The sequence below is a fragment of the Mauremys mutica genome, chromosome 21 (genome assembly GCF_020497125.1).
Source record: "Mauremys mutica isolate MM-2020 ecotype Southern chromosome 21, ASM2049712v1, whole genome shotgun sequence".
NCBI lineage: Eukaryota > Metazoa > Chordata > Testudines > Geoemydidae > Mauremys > Mauremys mutica.
In genome coordinates this window covers 13,750,662-13,778,336 of record NC_059092.1, presented here as the reverse complement: position 1 = coordinate 13,778,336, position 27,675 = coordinate 13,750,662, and the positions used below count along the sequence as shown (strand labels likewise).

The window sequence follows — 27,675 nt, the reverse complement described above, 5'->3', positions numbered from 1 at the left end:
AATGAGTTACTGCTAAATATTCCCTTCGCTCTCCTCCAAGCGCTTCTGTATTCTGACCGCGTTTCTATCAGATCCAGTTACAGTCTCGCAAAGAGGGCGGCCTAGTCACCCGCGCATAGCAGTGGGAAGATGTATTGATCTATCTGGGAGGCCTTTGTATATTGTTGCCTCTGGGACTGGAAACTAAAAGCACCATTAGCCTGACCCTGCAAACACTTACACATTGACTTCAATGGGTCTGCTTACATGACCGAAGTTAAACATGCGTGTGCAGCACTGATCCCGTATTGTCAGCCATGCGGGGAGATTACTGGACCTGCACGGAGCCCCGTCTGCTCACTCGGGTCAAAATGCAGGATCAGGGCCTAAGCTTTTTCAGGATCAGGGCCTAAAATACCATACACAGGAAGCTATTATAGAGTATTCCTGAGGTAAACAGAGTCAGGAGAAATGTTTATACCCAAGGGGTTTGGGGTAAGTGCAGATAAACCACAGAACTTTCCAATGCTGCAGTCAGGTTTTGAGAATTGCTCACAGCAACTTTCTGCTGACAGATGTGGGGATTGTTAAACCTCAGCATGCTGGTGAGTTTTAGTCATTTAGAGGCACCAAAAGCAACGACACCAGGCGATGAGTTAGCTTTTAGTCACTTCTTCCTCATTTTTTTTACTCTCTTCTGAGTAACGTGATTGCCAAAATAATCTCCAGCTGATAAAACTTTATACAGATTTCCTCGTAGTCTGTGATCAAAGTGATAAACTCTAGAAATAACGATACTGCATCCCACTGGAAGTGCTGACACTGCCTTGCCGTGGCGTTACGAGCAAAAATGCCCTGATAGACGGTAATTTATCTATTAACAAGCTTTTAAAATGCAAATGTTCTACTGCTATGTTAATGCTTTGTATTATCATAAAAGAAGGTCTTTATTTCTGTTTCCCATCACGTCCCAAAAGCCAATGGCCTGTAATCATGACTGCATTACATCCCTGGAGATGCAAAGGCAAGGGGATGCATATGTGCAATAAACATTTTCTTAAGACACAAAATATATGCTTGAGTGCCCTAATGAGATTAGTGGCTGTCTGGGTAGATGATGCTGTTGGATGGTTCGGATCAGCAGCATGGCATCAAGCCACGGCTCTCGGGTTTTTCTCTAGCACTCATCACCATAGTATCGAAGCGCTACACAGACCGAATTGAATTGAGCATCCTGATTAGGAATAAGAGTGGCCACACTGGGTCAGACCAAAGGTCCATCTAGCCCAGTATCCTGTCTGCCGACAGTGGCCAGTGCCAGGTGCCCCAGAGGCAATGAACAGAACAGGGAATCATCAAGTGATCCATCCCGTCGCCCATTCCCAGCTTCTGAAACGTTACTATAAACCAGAGACAGCACTTCACCCCCCGTTAGGAGCTTGCGTCCAAACTTCAAAGCTGGGGTGTTTGGATCGCTGCTCTGACTTAGGGGTGGCGCCATCTTTCCCTTTTAAGCAGCCATAAAGTGCACTCCTGTCCTCTCTAGCAGAGGTGGGCAAACTAGGGCCCACGGGCCATATCCGGCCTGCAGGACCATCCTGCTTGGCCCTTGAGCTCCCGGCCAGGGAGGCTAGCCTCCAGCCCCTCCCCTGCTCTCCTCCGCAGCCACGCAGGCAAGGCTCTGGGTGGCGGGGCTGCGAGCTCCTGCTGAGTGTATCCGACTCCAGCCGGGCGGCGCGGCTGCCAGACGTGCTGCTCTGAGCGGCATGATAAGGGGGCCGGGGGGTTGGATAAGGGGTGGCGGGTCCCGGGGGCCAGGGAGCAGGGGGCGGTTGGATGGGGCGGAGGTTCTGGGGGATGGTCAGGGGATGGGGGGAAAGGGGGGATAAGCATGGGAGTCCCAGGGGACCTGTTCAGGGGACGGGGGTGTGGATAGGTGTCAGGGGACGGGGAACAGGAGGGGTTGGATAGGCGTGGGGTCCTGGGGGCCCTGTCAAGGGGCAGGGGTATGGATAGGGTCAGAGCAGTCAGGGGACGGGGAGCAGGGGGGTTGGATAGGGAGTGGGGTCCCGGGGGCGGTTAGGGGCGGGGGGGTCCCAGGAGGCGGGGGTTGGGGCACAAGGAGCAGGGGGGATTGAATGGGTCAGGGGTTCTGAGGGGGGCAGTCAGGGGGCGGGAAGTGGGAGGGGTCGGATAGGGGGCGGGAGACAGGCTGTTTGGGGCGGCACAGCCTTCCCTACCCGGCCCTCCATCTAGTTTGCAACCCCAAAAAGTTTGCCCGCCCCTGCTCTATGGCATATACTGATAGCTGGCTTTAGCCCACCACCATTGAGTTCCTGACGGTGCTAGGGGAGGTGCAAGCCGCCCCTTCCCCCTGCACTGGGCTCAGCAGCAGTGCCTGGTGGGATCCCCCACCCCATGCTGCCCAGTAGGTTTCGAAGTGGAGCAGACCTTATGGGTGCATGGGCGTATATCCAGCGACTCAAGTCTAGGCAAGCAGCTTTCGTCAGCAGTCGTAGAGCTGGGAGTTGACTATGTTCAGGATGGTGAAGGAAAAAAAGCAGCCTCATGGTTAAAGTAGGGAATTGACAATAGGAGATCTGGGCTCTGACACTCACTTGGGTCAGGCACATCACTTTGCTGTGCCTCAGTTTCCCCACCGGAAAAATGTGGAAATACCACTTATCTACCTCCAAGGCCGGAGACTCGGTTCATTAGCATCTGTGCCACACTTCGCCATGGGATGTAATAGGATGAAACTTGAGCTGTATTGTTTGTTTATCGGCAACGCTGTGTTAAATGATGCTGGAAGTGAGGAAGGGGTTGTGGTAAAAGAGCAGCAGATGTGCATTATGGTTAATAATACCGGGAAAATGGTGACCAAAAAAAAGTCCTTGCAGCTGCCCATTCCAGCCACTGGCTTGAGAATTTCTGTTGGAGTGAAATTCGCCCCTATGCAGAGGACTGTGACAAACCGTGCACAGTCTTAAAGTCTCAATCACTCCTCAAACCAGCGTCTAAGCGGGACTTGAGTGGTGCGGGGGCGAACCTTTGCCGCGTAAGCCAAGAACTACGTATGGGAAGATTCCACGTGTTCCATGCTGGTCTTGCTTACACCGGGGTGTAGCGGATGGCAGAAAAGGCCCGGTGCGAGCTGGGGATATTTCTTGGTCTGATCGTTGTGGGTTTGCTGCGTAAACGGGGATTGGATAGACGCACACTGTAAAGCCGGACGGATCTCAAGAGCGCGTTAAGTCTTTGATGCAGAGCTAAATGCTCAGGCTTGTTGTGAGATTAGAAAGGTCTTTTTTCCCCCATCTTGTGTGCATGAGTCTTATTTTTTGTGACATGAATCCATAGGCCCAGTACCGTCGATCTAGGCTGGGATGGGCAAACCTAGGAAAAGCGGCTTTTGTAAAGTCAGAGTGAAAACGTACCAGCCAGGCACTTGTCTACTCTTCAACAGGAGGAGGAGGATGAAGATGGGGAGGGAAGAGAAAGTGCCATTTTACTCTTCAGAACAAGATCCTGGCCCTAGATGATTTGATTAGTAGAATTTTGAAGGGCTGAGGCCAGGTCAGCTATTAAAATAACCCAAAAAAATTCTTGAACATGTTTCCTGGAGCGATAAAGATGCTTGGGTCTAGCTGAGCTGGGTTCATCACCAGGCAACGGAGAAAGGATAAAGGTGACTTTATGCCACCATTGCGGCTCCTAGATCCTGGGGACCAATCCAGTGTCAAGTGAACATTAGAGCAGCCCAAAGGCTGCTCTAACTTATGTCTGGTTGCTTGTGGTGCCAAGTGGCCATTCTGGCAGTCACGAGTGCAGAGGCACCTCAGACCAGGGCCCCTGGCTCTCAGGGTTGCTGATGCGATGTCCATCCATATTCGTGTTTTTTAAAAACACATTAACAACAAAATGTAATGTATTCCCCTGGATCCACTGCTTCCAAATAACACTTTATTTTCAGATACAGCATTTTAAAAGAGGCAGCAAATGCCAGTCAAATTACAGGCACGTTTGGTGTCAAGAAACAAGGTGAACACAGCAGTTTGATCATTCACTCATTGCATCAAGCCATTCCAGACCACCTCACCCTCTTTCTCCTCTTCTCTCCTCGTCTTTACCTGGAAGCCGGCTGCAGGAGAACTGCGTGGGCAAGATCTAGGGGAAACCAAGTTCCAGCAAGCATTGCTTGCACACCCAGCCCGTGTTTTACTGTAGAACATTCTCTCATCCACCCTCTGCACTTGTTTACAGCAGAACAATTCCACTGGAGTCAGCCGTGGCAGTGTGCTAGATTTACATGGGGAAGTAGGCGGTAAGTTTGATCCAGGTCTTTATGATCAATGGGTGACTTGAGCTGCTCACTCCCGCCTCAGCTCACGCAATGCTTGTCCTCCGCATGCCCACTCCGAACTCATCGCTAAAGACCGACGCAACGGGCACTTCAACAAAGCCCAGCCAAACTTGGGGTGAAACTGGTAAAAATGAATAAGAAATGGGATCGCTGACCAGTCTGAATGACAGATCCAGTCCATCCCACCAGGGACAAGTGCCAGGATTATTCCTCAGCTGGTATAAATTGGCGTAGGTCCAGTGAAATCAGCAGAGCTCTACTGATTAAAAACAGCCGAGGTTCAGGCTCAATATGTTTCCAAATTCTTAGTCCAGTGTAGTTTTAAATGTCCCCACACATAGGTCTTCTACATTCTAATCAATCAATCTTGCTAACAGGATGTTTTCTTGATAATTAGCCTTGTTTCCCTTTTCTTGGTTTCATCTCGTTACTTCCCTATGCACCGTGCTAAACAATTCCTCTCCCCGTTTGGTGTGTATGTATCGATGCCCGTGGCTAGATCATCAGGCAGGACTGAACACAGGACCTCAACATAGAATCATAGAATCTCAGGGTTGGAAGGGACCTCAGGTCGTCATCTAGTCCAACCTCCTGCTCAAAGCAGGACCAAACCCAACTAAATCATCCCACCCAGGGCTTTGTCAAGCCTGACCTTAAAAACCTCTAAGGAAGGAGATTCCACTACCTCCCTAGGTAACCCATTCCAGTGCTTCACCACCCTACTAGTGAAAAAGTTTTTCCTAATATCCAACCTAAACCTCCCCCTCTGCAACTTGAGACCATTACTCCTTGTTCTGTCATCTTCTACCACTGAGAACAGTCTAGATCCATCCTCTTTGGAACCCCCTTTCAGGTAGTTGAAAGCAACTATCAAATCCCCCCTCATTCTTCTCTTCTGCAGACTAAACAATCCCAGTTCCCTCAGCCTCTCTTCATAAGTCATGCGCTCCAGCCCCCTAATCATTTTTGTTGCCCTCCGCTGGACTCTCTCCAATTTATCCACATCCTTCTTGTAGTGTGGGGCCCAAAACTGGACACAGTACTCCAAATGAGGCCTCACCAGTGCTGAGTAGAGGGGAATGATCACATCCCTTGATCTGCTGGAAATGCCCCTACTTATACAACCCAAAATGCCATTAGCCTTCTTGGCAACAAGGGCACACTGTTGACTCATATTCAGCTTCTACATCTAAAAGCATAATCTGCTACTGCTTGAACTAAAGGAGCAGGTGCATTAGCTCAGAGGCAGTAGCTGTATATTTGAGTCAGCCATGAGAGGGATACAGAGAGTTGTGTGGGTTACATTGATCTCTTTCACATCACTGTCTTCTCCCCTGTAGGTTCCAAGACCTAAGAGAAAATCTCTCTGCCCTGACATTGTGTCACATGTTGATATGGATCAGGAAGCACCCGAAGCTGACGACACCTCAGCTGTGCCTGATTTGCATATCAATTTGCAAAATACATTCAGCTGCTGTGTTCCACGGTAACCTTTGATGAATTTATTTCTCCATACTTGGCTGGACTGGCTTGTCTCTTGGTGAGACGAACAGGAATAGTTTGGGTGTTTGAGTTTGCTAACCTGCCATTGGTTACCCTTGTCTTCAGCCGGTGGTTATGCAGCGGTGGGGCAGGTTTTATGACAATCAGCTCTGTCAGGCCTCCTGGCTGCACTTTGCGCATCTCTGACTAGCACTGCACAGGGCAGCATTGGGACTGGAAGCACAGGGCCAAATCCGCAGAAGTTTGTGAGGATTGCAAACCCTTACAGTAAACAGCTTATCGTGTGGGATTTCACTGGCCGAGCACGGTGCTCCCATGCGTTAGGCAAATACTCGTGCCCTTCTACAGAAGGGCAGTTTCCCATCCAGGAGTGTTGCTTTTGCAGGCAGTGCTGCTGTTGCTTCTTGCATCTTGCAAAATAAAGTAGCTCTGGGGATGGCGCAAATTGTAGCTCTTCACCCAAGGCTGCTAATTTTTGCCATTCCTCTGCTACCTTAGACGATCAATGCACTCAGTTGCTTTCATTGATGCTGAAGTCCTTTTCCGTGCCAAAAGCCACCGCATTTCCCAGGCTGTCCCCGTTGCTCAAGGTCATTACCACCGCTGGATTAGTTTCTTGAGCAACTAACATGGGATCACTCGTGGAGCTGTAAAAACAAGAAGTGTTTGGCACAAATGCTTTTGTGATTCAGTTTAAGACACAGGTTCCTTTGCTAGTAGACATGGGCCTAATTCAGACCCAAAGCTCAAGAGAGACATTGGATAGTCCAGGCTTTAGTTTACTCTGTTGTAGAGATGACACAACCATCAACTTCAGATCAGTGGATTGCACTTGGATGTCAGGGGTGTTAAAAATACCGGGAGAGCCTAGACAGGTGGTCCAGTCCTGAATCTGAACAGCACCAGAGTTTGGATGTTAAACCAGGCGCCGATTTTAATAATACTGACTGCATGACTTGGTAGGGGAAGAACAGTTTAGATCATGCTGCAGCCATACAGATTGTATTTCTTTGCTGTGTACTTCTGGTACTGATGCCCATCCTCTCCGAGGGTATCAGCTTTATGAGCTGCATTTGACAACGCCATTGCTAGTCATGGGATACTACTGGCCTCACTAGCTGAGATCCCAGGAGCAGCTCTGTTATGTATGAGCAACGGCCTTGCACACTGTTGTCGACCAGCCTATCCCATCAGAGAGCACTGAGCTCCATCCTGCTGTGGCCTGGGATCAGTCCGTAGTCCCATATTCTGCAGTGTCCAAATACTTCCCGTAGCATTACATGACTTAGTGCCGCTATCCAGGTTTTCTGCAGACACGTTGGTGTAAAGGATTCTTTGTTGGTAACCCATGGAAAAGCTGGGGCAATATTAAAACAGTCAATCACTGTTGACTCCCTGATGAATTCTTGAGATCTCTCCATCTTTCATTTCAGCAGGGTGAGTCTGACTCCCGTCAAAGGGTGGGGATTGGTCTTGCTTTTCAATGACCTTTCCAGGTCTAAGAACATCCACACTCTACTGAAATCTCTGCACTGGCCTAGTTGTTTAATGCATATGGCAGGTTTTGACACCATAAGGCAACTATACATTGTACAGAGTATTTTTGCAAACTGTACCATGGATTTATATAGTATGATCGGAGAGCTGCATAGCGGTTGGAGAAGAATGAAATTAAGTGATATAGACAAGGAGAAAAATGTCTCCTTGGCCAAGATGTGAAATAAAACAGAGTCACTGAGGTGAAGGGTGGAGCTGGGTGAATAATGGATTTTTTTGGTTCAGGGGCAATTTTGAAAAATAAATTAAAATCATTGTTTTGGGTCAAATTGCAAACAATTTTCAAATTTCTCAGTGAATCGAAAGTTGGGGAAAAAGAATTCTTGGCTGAAATAAAACATTTTATTTGACCTGAAATGTTTAGATTTTGAGCATTTCTTTATAAATTATAATTTTTTTAATAAAGAAAATTAAAGAAACTTTCAAAATGAAAAGTCCCATCAAATCAAGAAGTCGAAAAGTTTCATTTAAAAAATGTTGAAACAAAATATGATTTTTTTTAAAATGTTTTTTTCCCTGACTGGAACAATTAAGTGAAATCAACACAAATTGGTTTCAGTGTCACCAAATCTGCATTTTTCAAAGAAAAGAAATGTAGGTTGAAATATTTCACCCAGCTCTAGTGGAAAGATCTAGGAAAGCTGTTAGAAGAGCTACAGAGAAGAACGTTCTTGCACCAGCAATGGCCAGATTGCATGGAGGGCCACAGAGGAGACCGGTACCAGATGAATGGATGGAGCAAATAGAGAAGGCAAGAAATACAAGGTGCGACAGGTAGGCTGGAGCAAGCCAATGGGGGTCTTAAAAAGAAAGGGCCAGATTCAGAGCTGGTGTATATTGGTGTAACTCCATTGTTTTCCATAGAGAGAGGCCAAAATACATCAGCTAAAGAATGGCCATGAAGAGGCTAGTTTTAAACTGGATCCTGAAGGGAGTGAGGAGCTTAATGGGGTTGGCTGCTGTAGTTGTGCTTCCTTATACGTGTGTGAAGGGGTTGGGAGAGGAATTCTGCCAGGGCCACAGTCTGCAAAAAATTTTAAATCAAAATGGGGGTCCTCAGGTCGCTAAAGTTTGAGAGCCGCTGCCCTAGTGCAAAGGTCTCTAAAGGTTTCCGTTGGCAGACGAGTAGGCTGGGCTCACAGAGTTTAAGGCCAGAAGGTGAGAAATTGACTATCACGAACATCTTGTCTGACCTCCTGGACCACTCTTTGGACCTCTAGTTCGTCCCACAGCCAAATGCAGGATGGTTCCTGTCAGTATTTTCTCTAGCGCTTTAACTAGTCGAGTTTTAAATAGACCAGACAGTGGAAAGCCCACATCTTTCCTCGGCCCTGTAGATCTTGATGTTTCCTCTGACATTCAACCTCAAGTTACCCCTTTCTTGACCTCATCCCGTTCTCCTGAGTTAGACCTCCTTGCACCTCCCCAAATACCCCCTCCCTCCTTGATGTTTCTCTCCCTCCTTAGTGTTTACACCCGTCGGGTCTTTTTGGATTGGTTTCTTGCTCTCCCAGACATTGCTCGGCCAAGGTGGGGTTGTTGAGCTTTCCACGTTTTTGCCCATAAATCATCTCTCTAGTTTACTAGTCACGATGCGCTAGATTGTGGACCCCGGTGAACATTCACTCAGGTCAGTTGACCCAGTCGCGCCATTTGTCTGACTAAATGTTCCTCCACCTGACTTCGGCTTGCAACTTCTGCAATTTGATGGCTGCCACAGCCAATTTCACAAGGCAGGGTCCCATGCGGCATTTCTAAAGCTGGCAGCATTCCTAGGCACCACACTGAAGGCCTCAGCATATGAGTCATATACTGACTAATGTGTTAAAAACGGTGGGTGTGAAATTGACTATGTCATGTCAATTGCAACAAAGAGCCCAACGGGCCTGACAATTGAGTAGCTTAAAATAATTATCTGCCCAATATTTTATTCACGCTCCCTGTCTCCAGGTAATTCCACTTGCACTCAGTGATACTCTCTCATTTTTTTTTAGTCCTGCATACTCAGAGAGACCCAGTGTAATCGCAATCAATCACACGGCATAGTCACTCCATTTTAGACAGCATGACACCCTGCTTTCTTACTTGGGCATACATTTTTATTAAGTCATTATTGATTAGCATCTCTCTTTTCCAGCTAACTAGGCCACCGTTATAGAGGGGATTACACGCGGCAGATAGATCTCTGGAGAAGCAGGAGGGGGAAAAACATTGTATTCGACACAGTCCTAGATTTTAGCACGATGGTTTCACCCTAGGATTTAAAAACAGAGCACATCGGTTACTGGTGGGATTAACGGAATGCAAATTCTGGGCTCAGTTTGGAAAATGGCTGCTGAAATTCAGAGGTTTATCTGGAGTCTGGAAAACGAGGGAGGCACTCTCACAAGAACGGGGCTTTTCCTCCTTATGAGATTTCTGGTGTTTCCAGCTGGGAACAAGGGTTTGAAAATGTTAGCCAGTTGGACTCTATTCCTCTTCCTATTTGTGCGGGTTGGGGACTGGGGTTTGTGCTCTCCAGATTTGTTCAAAGGTCAGGATTGTACAGCCTAGGGGATCCGGGCAATTCATACTGCGTAGTTATTTGCAGAGGGGGATGGCCACACATACCAATGAGTTCAACTCTGTAGGACAGGAATGCGCTGTTTGTGAAACGGAGAGCTGGATTAGCAAAGGGGTGTACAAACGCACCCAGCTGTAGCACTGGCTTGTACGGCCGCTTGGTAACAGAATGCAAATTGCTGGTTGGTTGAGTTCAGCAGCAGGAAATCCCTTTGCCCTTGCTCTGCGGTTGCATTTTGTTGCCCCACAGTTTGCGTGAGGCCTTCAGGCTACATGTCGGGGACCCTCGACATTGTTTGCACAAGGGGGTGACTGCCGATTCCTAATGAGGAGACTGATAGCTCCCATCAACGCTTCTGGGACTATGCTGCACAGGCGTGAAGGAAGGCAGATGCAGAAAGGTCTGTAGTGAAGAAAATAGAAGCTGTTGCTGTATCTTCTGCATTCCCTGTCCAGCAACACAAGACAGTGAAATGACAACATTAATCACCAGGTGCTGGGCCATGCAGCATTGCACTTCATCTTAAAGCCTTTGAGCCCTTAGCGTGCACAACCATCCTACGAGTGAACGGGGCTCTGCAGGGGTGTGCATGTTCTGGGGCCTGGATGGGTGATATTGGGATCTACCAGAATAAGGAAAGATAATTACCCTATGCCTACAGCCCTGTGATGGGTTAGTAAAAAGTCCCTTTTTAAAACACTATAGTAAATGCTTTCTTTGAATGTTCATTTAAAAAAAATGGTTTCAGCTAGGAGGGGTGAGTTTGGTTTGGGTTTTTTGGTGCGGGATTTAAACAGTCCCCTGCGGTTTGTCGTCACAATGTTGTGCTAGTGCGTGTCAGATGACAACTGTAGTAACCAGGCCGGTCTAGTTTCATTGTCTAACCCTGAGTGAAAAGCAAAGAGGCAATCCCCACCGCTAAGAGCAAGAACTAAATTACTCCAGCAGTCTGAGCACTGGCCTAGGACCCAGGAACTCCGGGCCTTGGGATCTCTGAATGTGCCAAAGCCAAAAGGGACCATTGTGCTCATGTAGTCTGACCTCTAGCATAACACAGGCCAGAGAACATCCCCAAAACAATTCTTAGGGCAGAGCTTTCCGACAAATGTCCAGTCTTGATTTTAAAATTGTGTGATGGAGAATCCACCACAACTCTGGGCAACTTGTTCCAATGGGTCAGTAGTCGCACGATCAAAAAATATACACCTTATTTCCAGCCTGGATTTTTCTAGCCTCAGCTTCCAGCCTCTTGGCCATGTTGTACCTGCCTCAGATAGATTCAAGAGCCCATTATTAAATAATGGTTCCCCACGTAAGTCCTTATAGACTGTAATAGTCACCCCTTAATCTTCTCTTTAAGCTAAATAGATTCACTATGAGGCAAACTTTCCTATCCTTTAATCGTCCTTGTGGCTTTTCTCTGAACCCGCTCCCATTTGTCAACATCCTTGAATTGTGGACACTAGAACTGGACACAGGATTCCAGCAGCACTTGCACCAGTGCCAAGTACAGACATAAAATAATCTTTCTACTACTCGAGACTCCACTGTTTATGCTTCCAAGGGTCACATTAGCCCTTTTTGCCAAACTGCCATACTGGGAGCTCAGGTTCAGCTGATTATCCACCACGACCCCCCAGTCTTTTTCAGAGTCTCCATTTCTCAGCATGGAGGCCCCCAGCCTGCAAGCAAGGCTGCCTTTCTTTGTTCCTAGATGTATATACTTACTTTTAGCCTAATGAAAACGCATATTTGCTTGCGCCCAGCTTACCGCGTGACCCAGACCGCTCTGACTCAGAGACCTGTCCTCTTTGTTGTTTACCACTCCCCCCAGTTTTTGTGCTATCTGCAGACTTTATCAGGGATGATTCTGTGGGGTTTTTTTTTCCAGGTCATTGATAAAAAATGTTAAGTAGCATGGGGTCAAGAACCAGTCCCTATGGGGCTCCACTAGAAACACACCTGCTCAGTGATGATTCCCCAGGCACAGTTCCATTCTGAGACCTTTCAGATTACAAACTGGCTAACTATCTAATGTGTACCATGATCATTTTATACCATTCTAGTTTTTTAATCAGTGTTGTGCAGTACCAAGTTAAATGCTTCGGAGAAGTCTAAGTCTATTCTATCAACAGTATTACCTAGATCAACCAAACTTGTAATTAACGCCAGTCAACACAGGTTTATGGAAAATAGATCCTGTCTAACTTGATACCATTTTTGCATTACCCCCCGTTTAGTTCTTGATTAATCAACTCCTGTATCAGCCACGCCAGGCCTATAATTACCCAGGTCATCCCATTTACTCTTATAATATTGGCACAACATTAGGTTTCTTCCAGTTTTCTGGAACTTCCCCGTGTGCCGAGACTTACTGAAACTCAAAATTAACAGTCCAGCATGCCCCTCAGACAGCTCTTTTAAAACCCTTGGGTGCAAGTTATTGTGGATTTGCTGATTTTAAAATGTCTAACTTTAGTAGCAGCTGTTCAACATCCTCCCACTATATTAGTGGAATAAAAAGAGTGTTATCATATATGACTACATTGATTTTTCCCAAATACAGGACAGAAATATTTATAAAACACTTCTAACTTTTCTGCATTATTATTGATAATTCTTCCATTTCCATCTAGTAATGTACTAATACCACTATTAGGATTCTTTTTGTTCCTAGCATACTTTAAAAATGCCTCCAGATTATCCTTAAGTCTGCTAGTCCTTTGGTTCCCTTATCAATTTTCTACAATTTCTAGCTTCTGAATTATATTAATTACTATCAACATCCCTTCTCGTCCCCTGCCTTCACTTCCCCCTCTAAACCAGTGGTTGGTTGGTTGTTTATTTTTAACCAATACAGCCTCCTTCCTCAACTGTTGGACTTTGTTTTACTGGTTGCCCAAAAAGCCATTCTGAAACAATTCCCAATTATCGGTCACATTTTTCTGATTAAATTCATCCTCCCCCCTCCCCCATTTGGCTCATGGTTGTTTTCAGCCTTGTGAAATTGGCCCCTTTAAAACACCAAATATATGTATTACTGGTCTGGACTTTTTTTCTGTTTGTACATTACCGTTATTTTTTAGTTCTGTGATCAGTTTTTCTTATCTGTCAAGATTAGGCTTAGAAATAGAATTCCCCCAGGTTGGCTGCAGCACTTTTTGAGCTAGGAAATGATCATCTATAATGTTTAGAAATTCCAAGGACGTTTTAGTACTGGCAACATTAGACCTCCAGCAGGTATCATTTGAATTTATGTCGCCCATGATCATGCAGCTTTTCCCCCTACACATTATAGGACAGGTGTGTAAGGAGCCGTTATCTTGTTCCCTGATGTGCTTTGGTGGTCTGCAGCAGACTCCAACTAACACCCCAGTCTTGTGCTTTATCTGCCAGGACATTGATTCAGATGTGTTTAAGATTGTTTTGTTCTGTGTTATCAGTGACTCAGAAAAGGGTGATGCCATTTTTTGACGTAGAGTTCCCCTCCTCTCCCCTTTTGCCCACTTGGTCCTTCCTAAATAGGTTATAACCATTGATTTTTAACATTCCAATTGCGTGAATCATCCCACCACGTTGCAGTAATACTAACTAGATTGAATTTATGCTCATAAATGAGCCATTCCAATTCCTCTTGTTTGCTACCTAGGAGGCTAGCATTGGTTTATGGGCAATTAAAAATTTCTTCTCTTCATGTCCTTTGGTTCCTTGATTGATTTTGTTCTCAAGACCTTGAGTCTGTTCTATGTCTTCACTGGTTTTACCCTCCTCATCTGTTGTTAGTTTAACCCCCTCCACAGTACTCTAGCCAGCCTGTCCTCAAGGAGATTTGGTCCCCTGCTACTGAGGTGGAGGCCATCCAAATTATTCAGCTCTCTCTCCCCATAGAAGGTGGATCCATGTTCCACAAAACCCAAACCCGCCACCTTACACCGCTTACCTAGCCAGCGGTTCGCTTCCAGAATCTTCTGCCTGTGGTCGTCTTTTGCTTGTGGGACAGGAAGGATCTCAGAGAAGATCACTTGGACATTCTTCTGCTTCAGCAGGCTTCCGAGTTCTCTGAAGTGATGTTATCTGTGAGCTACCCCTCGATGCACTGTCGTTACTGTCGGCATGAACTAACACCAACGGATCCTGACCTGTTCTCTTCAGAAGCCTATTCAAGCTTAGAGTGACGTCTTGTGTCTTGGCTCTGGGCAGACAGCGTCCTGTCCTGTTGTCTGCTTGTCCCTTGCAGAACGCTCTTTCAATTCTTAGGGGTATTGAATCCCCAACAAGGATCATCTGTCTGCCTTGGATGGTTGGAGAGCTCTTTGTGGGCAAGCTGAGCTGCCATTCATAGGTGTGTCCCATACATCTCTCCAGTCCCATGGACCAACTGGATCTTGCCTCTGATGGTTAGGAACTGCCAGGCCTCCTCTGACTCCTCGGTACCCAGCTCCTTGTTTCCTGGAGCCTGGCTGTCCAGAAATGCCTCAGCTACTCTGATTCTGAGTAGTGTCTTGAATCCAAGAAACTTTTCCTCCAGCATAGCCCCGAACTTGCTCTTCATGCACTGGAAGTCCCTTCTGGCTTCAGGTAGGAAAGAAAACATGGCACCTCTGTTGCAAGTCGCTACCGCTGGCCATCCTGAAATCGCACATAGTGCTGAACCTGGAAGGAAAACCTCACACTTCCTCTCTCATCTGCCCCCGAAACTCTGTTAGCTGCCTCTGATCGTGGCTCTTGAGTTCACCTGGCAAGTGACTTTTAATACCAAGTCCCCCTGATTAGCTCAGCTGAGCTCCACCCAGCACCACTAGGGAGCGATGAACCTGTCAGAGACTTCAGACAGCAGGGCTGGTCAGAGCTCCAAAGGGCAGAGCCTTCCAGCCTCTTGCATGGCACCAAACAGACCTCTCTCAGCTGCTTAGTGAGGGGCCCATGGTTGCTACACAGCCTGGGCCCAGAGAACAGCTGATCCACAGACAGACCAAATATACCACTCCCCAAGTCCCACTACCTCCAAGCCCTGAGCCCACCGCCGTGTCCTCCAAAACGCTCCTGTTAGCGGCCTCTCGTCGCGTTCTCGAGTTCGCCTAGCAAGTGTCTCCAATTGGCCTTGAGCAAACTGCTTCTGTGCCTCAGTTTCTCTGTATGAGGATTACAGATGCCTAACTTAGCTCACAGGCAGATTTTAATGGAATGGTTGCAAAGCACTGTGTGGATTTGTGAACCCCTCTCTAAGGTGATATTAATAATAGTGGTAAGGAATATTTTAAATGTAAAATTTATCATCATGCCCCCCTTTAATTGCAGGCTGTTGTCTCTCTCTTGAAGCAGGATGGGCTGGCCTCCTTGGGTAGTTTTCTAATGAATGATCAGCCCAGCTCCACCACTGGTGCAAATCAGTGCTGCTCCATTTAAGTCAATGGGCCAGATCCCCCAGCGGGTGTTAATCAGTGCAGCCTCCTTGAAGTCGGTGGTGCGATGGAGTCATATGTCAGCTGGAAACACAAAGGGTGACGCTGGTTTGGACACACAGGGTCTGCGACTCAGTGTTTATGCCAAGGATTGGGTATTTAGAAACGAGCAGCGAGCCTGGTAGGGCAGCCAGCGTGGCACTCATGGCATGGCCTGCAGTGCTGTCAGCGAACAAGAGAATACAAAGGCGAATGTCTCCCACCACGGCACTTCACTCCAATCAGGAGGCAGGTTAAAGGAGCCCATTCTAAACTACGGAACTCCCCAGCTAGCAAGAACTGACCTTCCTGAGCAGTGTTATTCCTGTATTAGTTCTCCGAATTTTTGGTTGCTTGTTTTTACACTTTGCTACAGTCCATTTGTGTGGCAGGTGGTTGTGTATATTTATAGGTGGGACATGAGGAGGCAGAGCTTCCGGGGTTCTATTCCCATCTTTGTCAGGCAAGATGCTGCACCGTTGTGCCTCGGTTTCTCCACGGGGATATTGTGAAGCATAGTTGTTTGTAAAGTGCTCTCACAGCTTCAAAGGAAAGGTCCCAGGGACTGGCAAAGGAATGATGATGCTCTCTGACATGCTTGTCTGTTAAAGAAATATAGCTGGAAGGATGGCCCAGTGGTTAGGGAACAAGCCTACGCCCTTGCAAGACTGGGGTTCAAGTCCCAGCTCTGCCACAGCCTTCCTGTGTGACCTGGGGCAAGTCACTTAAACTCAGGCCCTCAAAAGGTGTTTAGGTGCCCAACTCCCATTGAGAATCCGTGCCTCAGTTTCCCCTCTGTGCCATGGGGAGACTAGCAGATTTTATAGTCATGAGGGCGCTCTCATTAACAGACACTACACTCCTGTCATGAATGTGTTTCTCTCTAAACAGGAGAAACAGAAGATGGGAAGGCTGGAGGACGACAGGCAGAACTGTGAGAGAGATGTCTAGCATAATGATCCAGGTGAGGCCTTCTCTCTCCCCATAAGGGAGGGGGAATACGTTATACTGGTATAACTGCATCCATGCTACAGCTTGTATCGCTATTTCAGCAAAAAACCAACAACCCCAAAGCCAAAAACCGCCCCAAAATATCCTGTAACTGAGCTCGATATAATGGTACAAAAACCCTCTGTAGCCTTGGCCTTAGACTATGACATCATCAGCAACTGTGGTTCTGATTAAACAAGTCTCCTTTAAGCCTATAGCATCCCAGGCAAATTAATCCCCTCTCTGAGCAGTTATCAGAAAGGGAAAACTCCCATTGACGAAGGAAGTGGAGTAACTCCAGGGAAAGGAGAGACCTTGATGTCCCAATTCCATGGTCCCTGCACAGCTCTGGCTCTGTATTGCAGGCCTGACTGCAACAGCGCCTGCTCCTTCAGACACCGATAATCCCACTGGATTGTGTCAAATATAATAAGCCTGAAGTTCCAGCAACTGGGGACAAGAATAATCAGTGGAGAAGTTCTTAGTTAACTTCTCGGGAATTGCTCCACTTGACAATCGAGAGAGCCCCACGTTTCCCACGAAGAGGCCCCTGCTTTCTGCCCTCCTTCATTTTGTTTCCATATTCTTCTCAGAATGGTGCAATTACTTACCTGCTGGTGCCTCTGGGATCACCGCTCCCTACCCCAGCTCCTCCTGCATTTTGCACTGGTCATGAAATTCTAACTGCCACTGTGAAAGATTTATACACCAAAGTTGGAGACAGTTTACTTCGCCGCCTGGTTTTCTGGTCTACTAAAACTTTTGCTAGATTCTCGCCGCCAGTTCCAACTCTAAAAGTCGCCGCCCTATCTCGATTGGGACATAAGCCTGGGACGAAACCCCTGGTTCAAGGATCCTCAGAGTTTAGAATAGTTTGGCTTCACCTCCAAACCTTACAGCTGGCCCTGAACGGGGCCAAACACAACCCCCAGGTCTAAAGATCCCTGAGCCGTGGCAAAGCTCAGCTCCCAGATTCAGCATCACTGTTGAATTCGCTCACGAGACTGGCTTCTGCTCTTCACCAGGGGGGTGTTTTTCAAGCATTGTTTGGGATTTGCAGCTTTCCGCGCCGCTCCAAATTGAGCTGCCCCAGGTAAGATTTCCTACGTTCCTCTACTGAAGCTAGGTTACTTGCCTGCCGCCACGTCCCCCATTTGAGTGCTACTGTATTCAACACATTCAAAGCCAGCCCAATTCAAGTTCCCTCTGAAGTGAAAGATGGTCAGATTTTTCTGTACAGCCTCTCCTCCCTTTCCTCCCACTCATCCTCTTTTCTTCCGCAGTTTTCGCTATGATTTTTTTTCTCCGCCTAAATCTCTCTTTCCCTCTTCCCCACTCATTCCCAAATGGCCCCACGTTCTCCCCGTTGAGTCCTCCTACCTCCTCTCCCCTCCCCCCATACAGGGTGGCATTCTACAAGAGGCAGACGGCCATTCTGTCGCCTTGTCCTCCCTGTAGTGGAGCTGGAGTGCGGTCCGGTGAGGAGGACGCTAGCCTGGGATAAACCACCTGGCTGAGAGGTGCTCTGATACGTGAGAATAGGAGCCAGATACCTTTAGAATGAGGGGCAGTGGGTGAATTGGGGCTAACAGTTTGGCCTCCTCTATCTTGGCTTGTGAAAGAAAAAGTTTTAACGTCGCTCTTTCATCCTCCGTACTGAGCAAAATGCAAAGAAAAAATCAAACCCAGTGAAACGAGACCAGTCGGGTTCAGCTGCTGTTTTTGGACGAGTTTCACTTGCAAGCGACCCCTGCTGTGTTTGGGTTGGCAGAGCCATGGGGGGAATGTTCAGGTCCATCCAAACCTTGGGGTTGAAATTTAAAGAAAAGAGGGGGAAGCATTTCAATTTCACGCAGGTTTTGTGAAAGCCAGTTCAGTCCTCAGCTGCTGTACTTGAGCACACGATGGGGAGAAAGAGGCTGACACGAGCAGAGTCTCTGCTCCCTTCACCTTGCTGTCTTGTCTAGGGAATGATTTGGCTTTCAATGTATCATTTTTTCATCAGCAAGTCATGAATGGAGAGATTTTTTCCCCCTCCCTTTCTTTTGTTAAGGTGGATGCAGCCACAAGGGCTGGAAAATACTGGACAGTGGAGGTGAGTTTTAAAGAGGAAATGAAAGTTATTGTCTATAGGCCTCGATTCTCTCTCCACCCCCCCAGGCAGTTCTTGGAATCTACCTTAAAAAGTCAGTCACGGGATTCTAAAGCTGCAATAGCTTCTGTAGATGTGTGTTGAGTCAAGTTTCTCAAACTTCACGTCCTTCCTGACTGGCTGGAAAGAAATCGCTATATTAGGCAAACTCTGGTTCTAAGGAAATGAACAAAGAGCAGAGCTTCAGCGACCCTGCTGGCAAGTGGTATAAATACTTAATTTGTATTACAGTATGTGACAATATATACGATCCGATTTAATCACCTGGACTAGCCAAGGATCCAGGCCTAGCAAACACAACTTAGAAACAATTAAATCACATCAAATTCATTCATACTTTAAAATAAGCTTTATTTAGGTTTTTTTTTTCTTTTTTTTAAATATTTTTATATTTGCATCCATGCCTTCAAGGACTCTTCCCCACTCGCGTGGGAAAAGTTAAATCTAATATTACCCATAATTCATATGCTATTAATTGTAGTTTTCTTTTAAATAAATCATCCTCTTAGTAACTTTTTTTTAGAATTATTTCCTAATTTAGAAAAGCTGAAATGAAAAGGAAACTACTAAAATAACCAGGAGTTTTGCTTGCTTGTTTTTAAACTATAAAAACACAAGAGGGGAAAAAAATGTTCCTCTGCAGAGAAAGATGCCACAGGGTCGTTCTCCCCCACCCTGGTTATGGACAGATCCCTGTTGTTGCAAAGCAGAGCAGGTATTTAAAGCCACTTTCCCTAACCCCCTGTGGTTTCTCCAGATCATTTTGTTAGAAGGAAATGTAGCATGGTGGTATTTTGTGTTTTAGTTTCAGAATTAAAGACAAAATATCCCTTTCAAACAGGGTGCACGTATTGGAATTTAAAAAAAATACACAATAGTATTTTATTAAATAAATCTTAAATTTAAGAGCGTAAAATTGTATTGTAAGCATTAAAGCACGACGCACTGTATTTTCTAGTAACCAGATAGCTGTGCATGTTAGTGGAAAGAGAGGGAAAAAAAATCACAGTTTGAAGAGAGCCTAATGGCTTTAGGAGCACAAGTCCCCAGTAAAAAGAGTGGGCTTTGTGCTTCTAAATCTTTTAGGTGCACTGGCAAAAATCTCCACCCCCCAAATAAACTGGAATTTAGAGGAGAAAGAGCAGACGTGGTTTCAGAAGCAACTGCATCAAATTACCTGCTCTTTCCAAAATGCACCTTTGTTTGCTTGTGAAGCAGAGTTAGAAGGAAACAATGCCCCACAATAAGGGTTGAAGAGATGCACCTGTCAGCTTTGTTCACCTGGGGGCGCTAACGCTATTAGACTGCTGCACTGGGGGGCGAATGACAGGAGGAGCCCAGACCCAGACCAGTTTTCTTAAAGACAAAATAAATATCCCGGGACTGAGTAACAGCATTGGATACAGAACAGTGTTCCAGTGTTCCCCAAGCGTCTGATCCAACGCTGCTTCCTGGTCTTTACAGTCCGACTCGCTCTCTACTTTACTCTGAACGCTTTTAGTTCCCCTTCAACAAAGCACATAACTTTAAGATGGTGTTTTAAGTCACATTGACGTCAATGGGACATAAGTACTTTCCTGCAAAGAGATGGATGGCTGAATCAGGGCCTTGGTTCCTTACGCCACACTGGATCCCCCTTTCTTATTAATAACCCAAATGAATGCAGTATATAGGAAAAGCCGCAGACATGAGGCAAAAACTGATTGTATGTTTCTGGGGACAGAAAATACAATCAAAGCAAAGGTCAGTGCTTCCTTCCAAATACATGCAGTACTGAAAAGGCCGGTCTGCTTTGCAGTCTAACATTTTCCGCTACATTATTCCGTAATAAATATCACTGTTGCTCTTTTCCAATATGTTGAGCATCTTAAAAATAGTTTTAGATAAAGATATCTGTACATATCTGACCTGGTTATACTTCCTATATAGCAATCTGGGTCCCCGATCCTGCCGTCTAGATCGACTGCGGGATAGGGGAAACATACACCATGCTCGCATGAGAGACAGAGAAATGCAACAGAAATTCATTTGGAAAAAAACCCATAAAGACAAATAGAAAAACTGATTCTCTCAGCTTCTACCCAGTCCTACCCTAGTTCCGCAGGCAGCAGTTTAATCGAACAGTACAGTATAAACACACCCTCCCCATCCCCATCCAAACCATTGTGGAAAAATATAAATTCCAATCTTTATGCAATAATTTAGTTAGAATAGCTCTTCTGGATTTGCGCAAATAAATTAAACTAAACAATCAAAGGAAAGTTAAACCATCATTCCAGGCTGAGAGGCATTAAAAAGAGACCAGTGTTGCCTCCTGAGATTTTGGCCAGGAAGACATCACACTGAGTGAGATTTTAAAGTCTTTCTGGATAGGCAGAGCCTAATGTTTCTGCAACTCAGGTGCACGCTGTGAATAGGATACGGTCCCCTCCAACCCCTGACTTTTAGAACATACCAAATACAGAATGCACCGACATGAGGGGCTCAAGAAAACAGTGTTTTTGGACAAGAGACGTCACAAGCACAAAGTGCACAATATTTTTGTTATTTACAAATACACAGCAGTCCTTCAAGTTTCAAGTTTCATTAAGAAGAAGAAAAAAAAATCAAAAAACCAAAAAAAACCCCAAACGAAACAAAAAATAGAAACAAAACGAGAGGATTACAACACAGCTGCATCGCTCCAAAGACAACAGTTAACATAGTCACACACAGGCTTTGTTTGTAGTATGTACATCAGTTACAGAAGTGGCGACGCAGAGGAAAAAGGCTCACTTTCTTTTTTTAGTTAGGTGCATCCGCATACACACACACACAACCACACACCCGCCCACGCACGCACACCGGCAGCAGAGGAAGGAGGCAAGCTACCAGCTTGGGGAGGGGAAGGGTCACCAGTCTGCGTCTTCCTCTATGTAATAATCGGGAGCAGTACCATCAAAGAGGCCCGGGTCTAGGGATTTCCGCTGCTTCCCTCTGGCAAATACTCTGGAGATGGAACCAAATCCCATCTTCTCTTTCTTCTTTTTTCGTTTTTGGTCTTCGAGGTCCTCTAAAGACTGCAAAGCGGAGGGAGAAGAAAGAAGGGGAAATAACATGAGCGTCGCCAATAAACAACCTGGGGAGAGAAGGTGCTCACATGCCGGGGTGGGGCAGGAACTACACGAGGGAAAGGAGACGAGCCGGAGACTCCACGGAGGCCACTGGGGACTGCTATAGCTATTGGTTTTATGTGGAAAGTGCCCAGATGCTATGGTGATGGGCAGCAGGCTAACACCCCAAGATGGTTAGCTTTCAAAAATCTCCATCTAAGGGACTGGGAAGTGCACAGACCTCCACATTCCTTTGGTGGCTTTAACTATCTCAGCCTTGATCACTAGGACAGGGGGGCGGTCCAGGCAGGCAGGAGAACGCCTAGGCAATCAGCAGCCGGGCTCGAGCTGGAGCTCCCGTAATGTAAATGAGAAGGAGCTGCTGGCCGGGGCCCTCAGTTTTGGAATTTGCTCCCCACCCTCGGGTCCAGAAGAGCCCAGAGGTGTTGCTCTTCCAGGCAAGCTGGGGAGGAGCCAGTGGGTTGAGGGGGCGATGTTTATGGGCTGTCCCTGGCCTATCTGTGTGGTCACTTTTCATTTACAGGTTAGGCACCCTGAGCCGAAGGCAAGTGCCTATTGGTGTGTTTTAAAATATGTGAAGAAATTAATAAAGGCCTAATCTGATGTCACTGAAGGCTAATTGGGCTTTGGTTTGGACCCTGTACCTGGACCATCTCTTATCCTAAATAACCACCATAATATTTATTTACATAGTATCCACGCATTGGAGAAGTTATTAAAATTAACAGTACTTTGTGAAAAGGCACCAGGGTCTAATAAATTCCAGCACCAGAATGAGGGGGAAAAAATCCAGCCCCAATGACCCCCTTTCCTGCAATCCAAAAGCAACCAACCTCAGCCTACGGAAATGGGATCTGAGCCCCTCACTCCTGACCCACAGCCCCTGCTAGCCCAGCCCTGGGATCCACCCCCAGCTCTGCCAGTGCCCCTCGCATTGTAGCAAAAGTCTCATTCAACTCAATGGGAGCCAGAGGGGAGCTTTAAGTGGATGCTACAGAGAAACGGTGGCACCTAGGGAGAGGATTGCAGATGAATGTGATGGAAGTTCTTGTTTTCTTAAATTCAGGTGCATTGCCTTTGTGCAGAATGTAGCACTTTTACATAATCCCATGGACTCACCTACCTGTTCTTTAACCTAGGCTAAAGCACTAGAACCAGACAGAACAAGCTCAAAACTTGGTCCAGTTTGTCAGAAAGCCTGTGGAAACTTTTGAGCAAACCTGGGAGGATTTAGATTTCACCCTAGGAAGTGGGAGTTTTGCCATTTACTTCAAGGGGGCCAGGGTTTCACACTGGGCTTAGTGTGGGGTTTCTTGAGGGTAAAAGAGGAGAGTCGTTTGACTGAGCTCTGCCTTGAAGTTTGGGTTTATTCAAACCGGAGACAGGACTCTAAGGCCCAGAGCCTCAAAAGGATGTAGGTGTCTAACTCCCGTTGAAACCTAAATACCTTTGGGGCTCTGGGTCAAAGTTATTACAGGTGGATTTTGACCACCACAAGTGTTCCTGTGGGGCGGGGGTGTCAGTCTTTGGACCCAGGGTTTTGGTGATGCCCATTTATATTTGGAATACGACACAGTTCAGGGACAGCTGGGGCATAGGGCCCATCTGCAATCCAACCCCCCAGGGGTGTGAATCCACAGGGGCGATGTTCACACAAACTCTTGTGAAGGGAAAGCTCTGAGTCTAAAGGAGGTGTTTTAACCTTTTCGTCTATCTCATCAATCTTCTCCCCTCTTGTTTTTCTTTAGGAGCAGCGGGCTCTAACTTGGAGACAGATCAGCCATTGCTTTTGCTTTTCATGTCATTGCTTTTCAGACTGCAATGTGTGGTTTACTTGAAACTTACTTTCCAAATAAAGTGTCTTGGAGTTAAAAAAAACTGTGTCAAGAAGCAAACCCCAGCTCCGGTGGCTCGCTCCAGAACAGGTAAATTTGTGCAAATGGCTGGTGAGGAATGAGTCTAAGGTCCTGTCTGCTAAGGAAATTTACAACAGTGTAGCTATTTCAATGCAGATACCCAGTGCAAGCCCTAAGGTATCTGGCTCCCCAGCTGCAGTTTACTGGGGGGTTGTCAGGGGATGCTGCTGCATCAGATGAAGCCCTGCATGAGGCTGGTGCAGCACATCATTTAGTTACACCACTGCAAATTTCTTTAATGTAGACAGGGCCTTAGTTACTTTTGTTTCCACCGTTCTGCACCCAACCGACTGGACCCAGCATGGCTAGCTCATGCCGCTGCTCACCCCTGTCTGTTCTGCCAGGGCTGTGCTATTCTTAATGCACTAGCAGCTCCTCGCGCTAGCAGGAGTGTGTCTGACAATCACCCTCCCTCGCTCCTGGTGTACACGTAGCCTACGTTGGTGTAACAGATACCGAGGAGCTGGCAGAAGGTGCAGTTTACACCAGATTGGACTCTTTTGCATATGGCCCTGCGGGTCCTTCCCCCTCTCTAAAAAGGCAACTGCTATTCCCTGTACCTGCCATTCTCTCTGAAATGCGATGCCTGAACTCTTCTCTCATCTCCTCGACTACAGCTGGGCTGGAGTCAGAGAGTTTGGCTCTGGATCCAAAGTTGAGGGTTGCTCAAATCCAGCGTTTTCATTCAGACCCATTTCCAAAGCTGACAGATGTTACCGATCATGGTCTACCTATATACTTGGGGCTTGTCTACACTACCCGCCGGATTAGAGGGCAGCGATCGATCCATCGCGTCTGGTCTAGATGCGATAAATCGACTGCTGAGCGCTCTCCCGTCAACTCCGGTACTCCACCAGAGTCGACGGCAGAGCGCCAGCTGTTGACTTACCGCAGTGAAGACACCACGGTGAGTAGATCGAAGTATGTCGACTTCAGCCACGCTATTCACGTAGCTGAAGTTGCGTATCTTAGATCGACCCTGTGCGGTAGTGTAGACAAGCCCTTACAATATACCTGTTCGGCATTTCACATGACTCCGGCCTCTGCACCGTGTGTGTGTGTCAATCACGCTGCACACTAATAAACTGTATTTCATTAGGAGATTGGTCAAGAAAGGCAGTTGGTTTCCTACCTGTACAATTGGGTTGTGCAAGTTCTTCTGTACCGGTCCAGGACTATCCCCCTACCGACAGAAGGAGACAGATCACATTGAAACAGCATAAACACAGCCCTAGTACCGCACAGCACTGCTAGAGCAAAACCGGCCCGGGGATATAAACACACACCCAGCAGCTCTCTCTGGAAATCCTGCTTATTTCTGGGCTCCAGAGCATTAGCTGGTGCAAAGTCGCTGCTGTTTGATGGTGAAGCCAATTTGTTTTGGGAAGGAGAAGAGGGGTTTGGGAAAAGAGAAGATTAGGCGGAGGCAGGTAAAACTGTATGTCCCCTAGACTATGCCACAGAGACTAGGCTAAGGGCAACCAAGAGGGAAATTCAGACATGGTTTTGGAAAAGTTAGAATCTCAGAATGAAGAAGGGTGAATCTCAACCAAACTCCCTTGAAGCGAGACAAGATTCATTTAACCCTTTGGTCTCATGACCCCTGCACCTTTGTCTCATCTTTGCAAACCAGAGACATTTCTGAGAAACACCCGAAGTTTGGGGTGCTTCTCAGGGCCCCGACGCACTCTCCCAACCCACACTAGTAACAAAAATTAAATCCAGACGAATGCAGACATTTCGGTCCAGGTCCCTTTCCCAGGTCAAGAAACTAAAGAGGAAAAGTTTAAGCTGGAGCCACTATTTATGCTGTTCCGAGTTGGTCTGCCTCTGCCTCTGCCTGTTTGCAAGGGGCTAATGCCATGGGTTCTGGCCCGGTATAGGAAATGCCACAGATTGTCACATTAATTCGTGCTGGGCCAGGTTCGAAGGCAATGGGTGTAAGTTACACGTGGGTGAGCAGGTGGAAAGGAGCATGCACTGGCGAAACAGACATGCCAAGTGACCAAACTGGTGTGGAGATGGGCCTGCTTTACTACCTCTTCTCAGCTCTTTATTACACCCTTCTCTGCTGGCCCCCTACGCACAGAGTTTCCACCAGCTTACGCTCCTTTAGACTGAGATCTACTCCCTGAGCTCAGATCCCCTCTGACTCATATCTTGATTCAAATGCCACAGGTACTGGATGTAATTGGTCAAGCAAAAACGTAAGGAGGAGGACTGAAGCCAGCCCCTCGTTAACGACGGGGGATGTGCCTGACTATCACCAATTAGTAATAAATCATGATTATTTGTACAGCACTGTTCAGGGTGCTGGATGCTTTATGTGGGGATGGTCCAGGACTCAATGGGAAATGGCCTTGTTATCAGCTTGCACAAGGATTGGGGAAGATGCCGCATATTCTGCCCATTTGTGTTTAGATCCAGCTAGGAAGCACCATCCTAGTGCTAATCAAGCCTAGGGAGTGAAAAAAAACGAACACTGAGTGGAATGTACCATGCCTGAGAGGGAGGGAGGGAGGGAGGGGTGTGTGTGTGTGTGTGTGTGTGTGACACACATACACACTGTTTGAAATGGGAGGAACAGCCAATGTGAAAGCATGACTGTCAAACTACAAAACCCACACAAATAAATCTGCTCACTAAAAGTTAGCTCTAAGGGCTTGTCTCCACAGCGAGTTATTCCAGATTAGCTATTCCTGATTAACACCATGTGTGGATGCCTTTCTTCCGGAACGGGAGTGCCTTATTCTGAATTAGTTTAATCCAATCGGTCCTTTCTGTAGTTAAACTACTTAAACTAACTTGGAAACAGGTACTCTTAGGGCTTTTTTACACAGACAGTTTGTGCATGGTAAACTGAGGTGAAAATCTACCCCGCACTAGCCTGCTGCACACTAACTGGCTGTCTGGACGCTAGTGTCGTGCTCTGAAAGTTCCCTAATGCACTTTAATCTGCTCCCATTTCAAAGAGGGGGAGCTCAAAGCACACAAAGGAACTCGGCAGCAGGGTTTATTTTGGACACAGTGCGTGGCAGGCTAGAAATAGGTAGATTTACAGCCCAGCTTGCTGTGAACTGTTGGTCTAGACAAGCCTGTATTCTGGAATCAGGAAGAGTTAATCTGTTTTAAATTGTACTGTGCCTTATTCAGGATGAATTTTCATGTGCAGACAAGCCCTAAGAGAAAGCTTGTGCCACACCCCCCATTGGTCTCCCTGCCAGCGAGAGGCTTGGTGAGCCTCAGCTGTGAGGGTGGGCTTTGGAGATGCTGATGCTTCTAGGAGCGAAACAAACGCTACCCACTCAGGTGACTCCAGAGCGATCAGATGCTGCCTTACAGACGTGAGCTGGACTTTAACTGGTGACCCACAGCTAACGGGGCTGTTATCAAGCCGGCCAGTCCTCACACACTGTTCTTCTGGCTGCACAGATGCAGACACCCCCCATCTCTCTCCTTCATTGCAATGGGGCAATTGCCCGAGGGGCTTGGAGATTGTTCTCTCATTGCCTTAGTCAGCATATGCTGCGGGGCTTTCTTATGTGTCAAATGCTCACTCACTGAACTCCGCTCCCAGAATTAAGTTACGTTTATCTGCATCTATTAGCCAGGATATCTTCATTATGAACCGTATAACCTCTCTGCTCTCCCACTGCAATGTTTCTGGATATTTCCTGCACCTTCCCATTTATTTTCTCTATTGAGCTTTGAAATATTCTCTTCCACGCCGTCACTCCAGTCATTTAAAGCAATTCTATTGATACCGAAGCAACAGACTCCTGGCCTCTTTTTCTTTGCTTCTTCCATTAGTAGAAAAGGCTGCCGCTCTCTTTCTCCCCTCCCCCAACTTAAAAAAAGTGGAATGCAAAGGGGCAAAGTCAGCTCTCATTTACACACTGTTACACATCAAGAGTAACTTCACGGGTGGAATTATTGTAGATTTATACCCGCCTAAAAGGAGAGCAGAAATGTGGATTTACACCAGCTCAGTGTGTGAGATCATGTCTCCCTCTAGTGGCTAGAGAAAGTATCAGCCCTAATACTGTTCGCTAATGGAGATTCTCCATTAAACTCACAGCTATGCTTTTGGAGAGGAAA

The 27,675-nt window shown here is 46.8% G+C and overlaps 1 protein-coding gene across 3 annotated transcripts in view; it reads right to left on the bottom strand.

Moving 5' to 3' along the window:
* The window catches only part of KAZN (kazrin, periplakin interacting protein), a 723,135-nt gene that overhangs the window by 33,070 nt on the left and 662,390 nt on the right, over nucleotides 1-27,675 (bottom strand). For all 3 annotated transcript variants that reach the window (XM_044996289.1, XM_044996291.1, XM_044996290.1), the window contains 2 exons: nucleotides 24,710-24,760; nucleotides 21,484-21,607 (listed from right to left, as the gene is read on the bottom strand). In XM_044996289.1, the coding sequence (XP_044852224.1) occupies nucleotides 21,484-21,607; nucleotides 24,710-24,760 (175 nt within the window). The remainder of the gene's footprint in view (nucleotides 1-21,483; nucleotides 21,608-24,709; nucleotides 24,761-27,675) is intronic.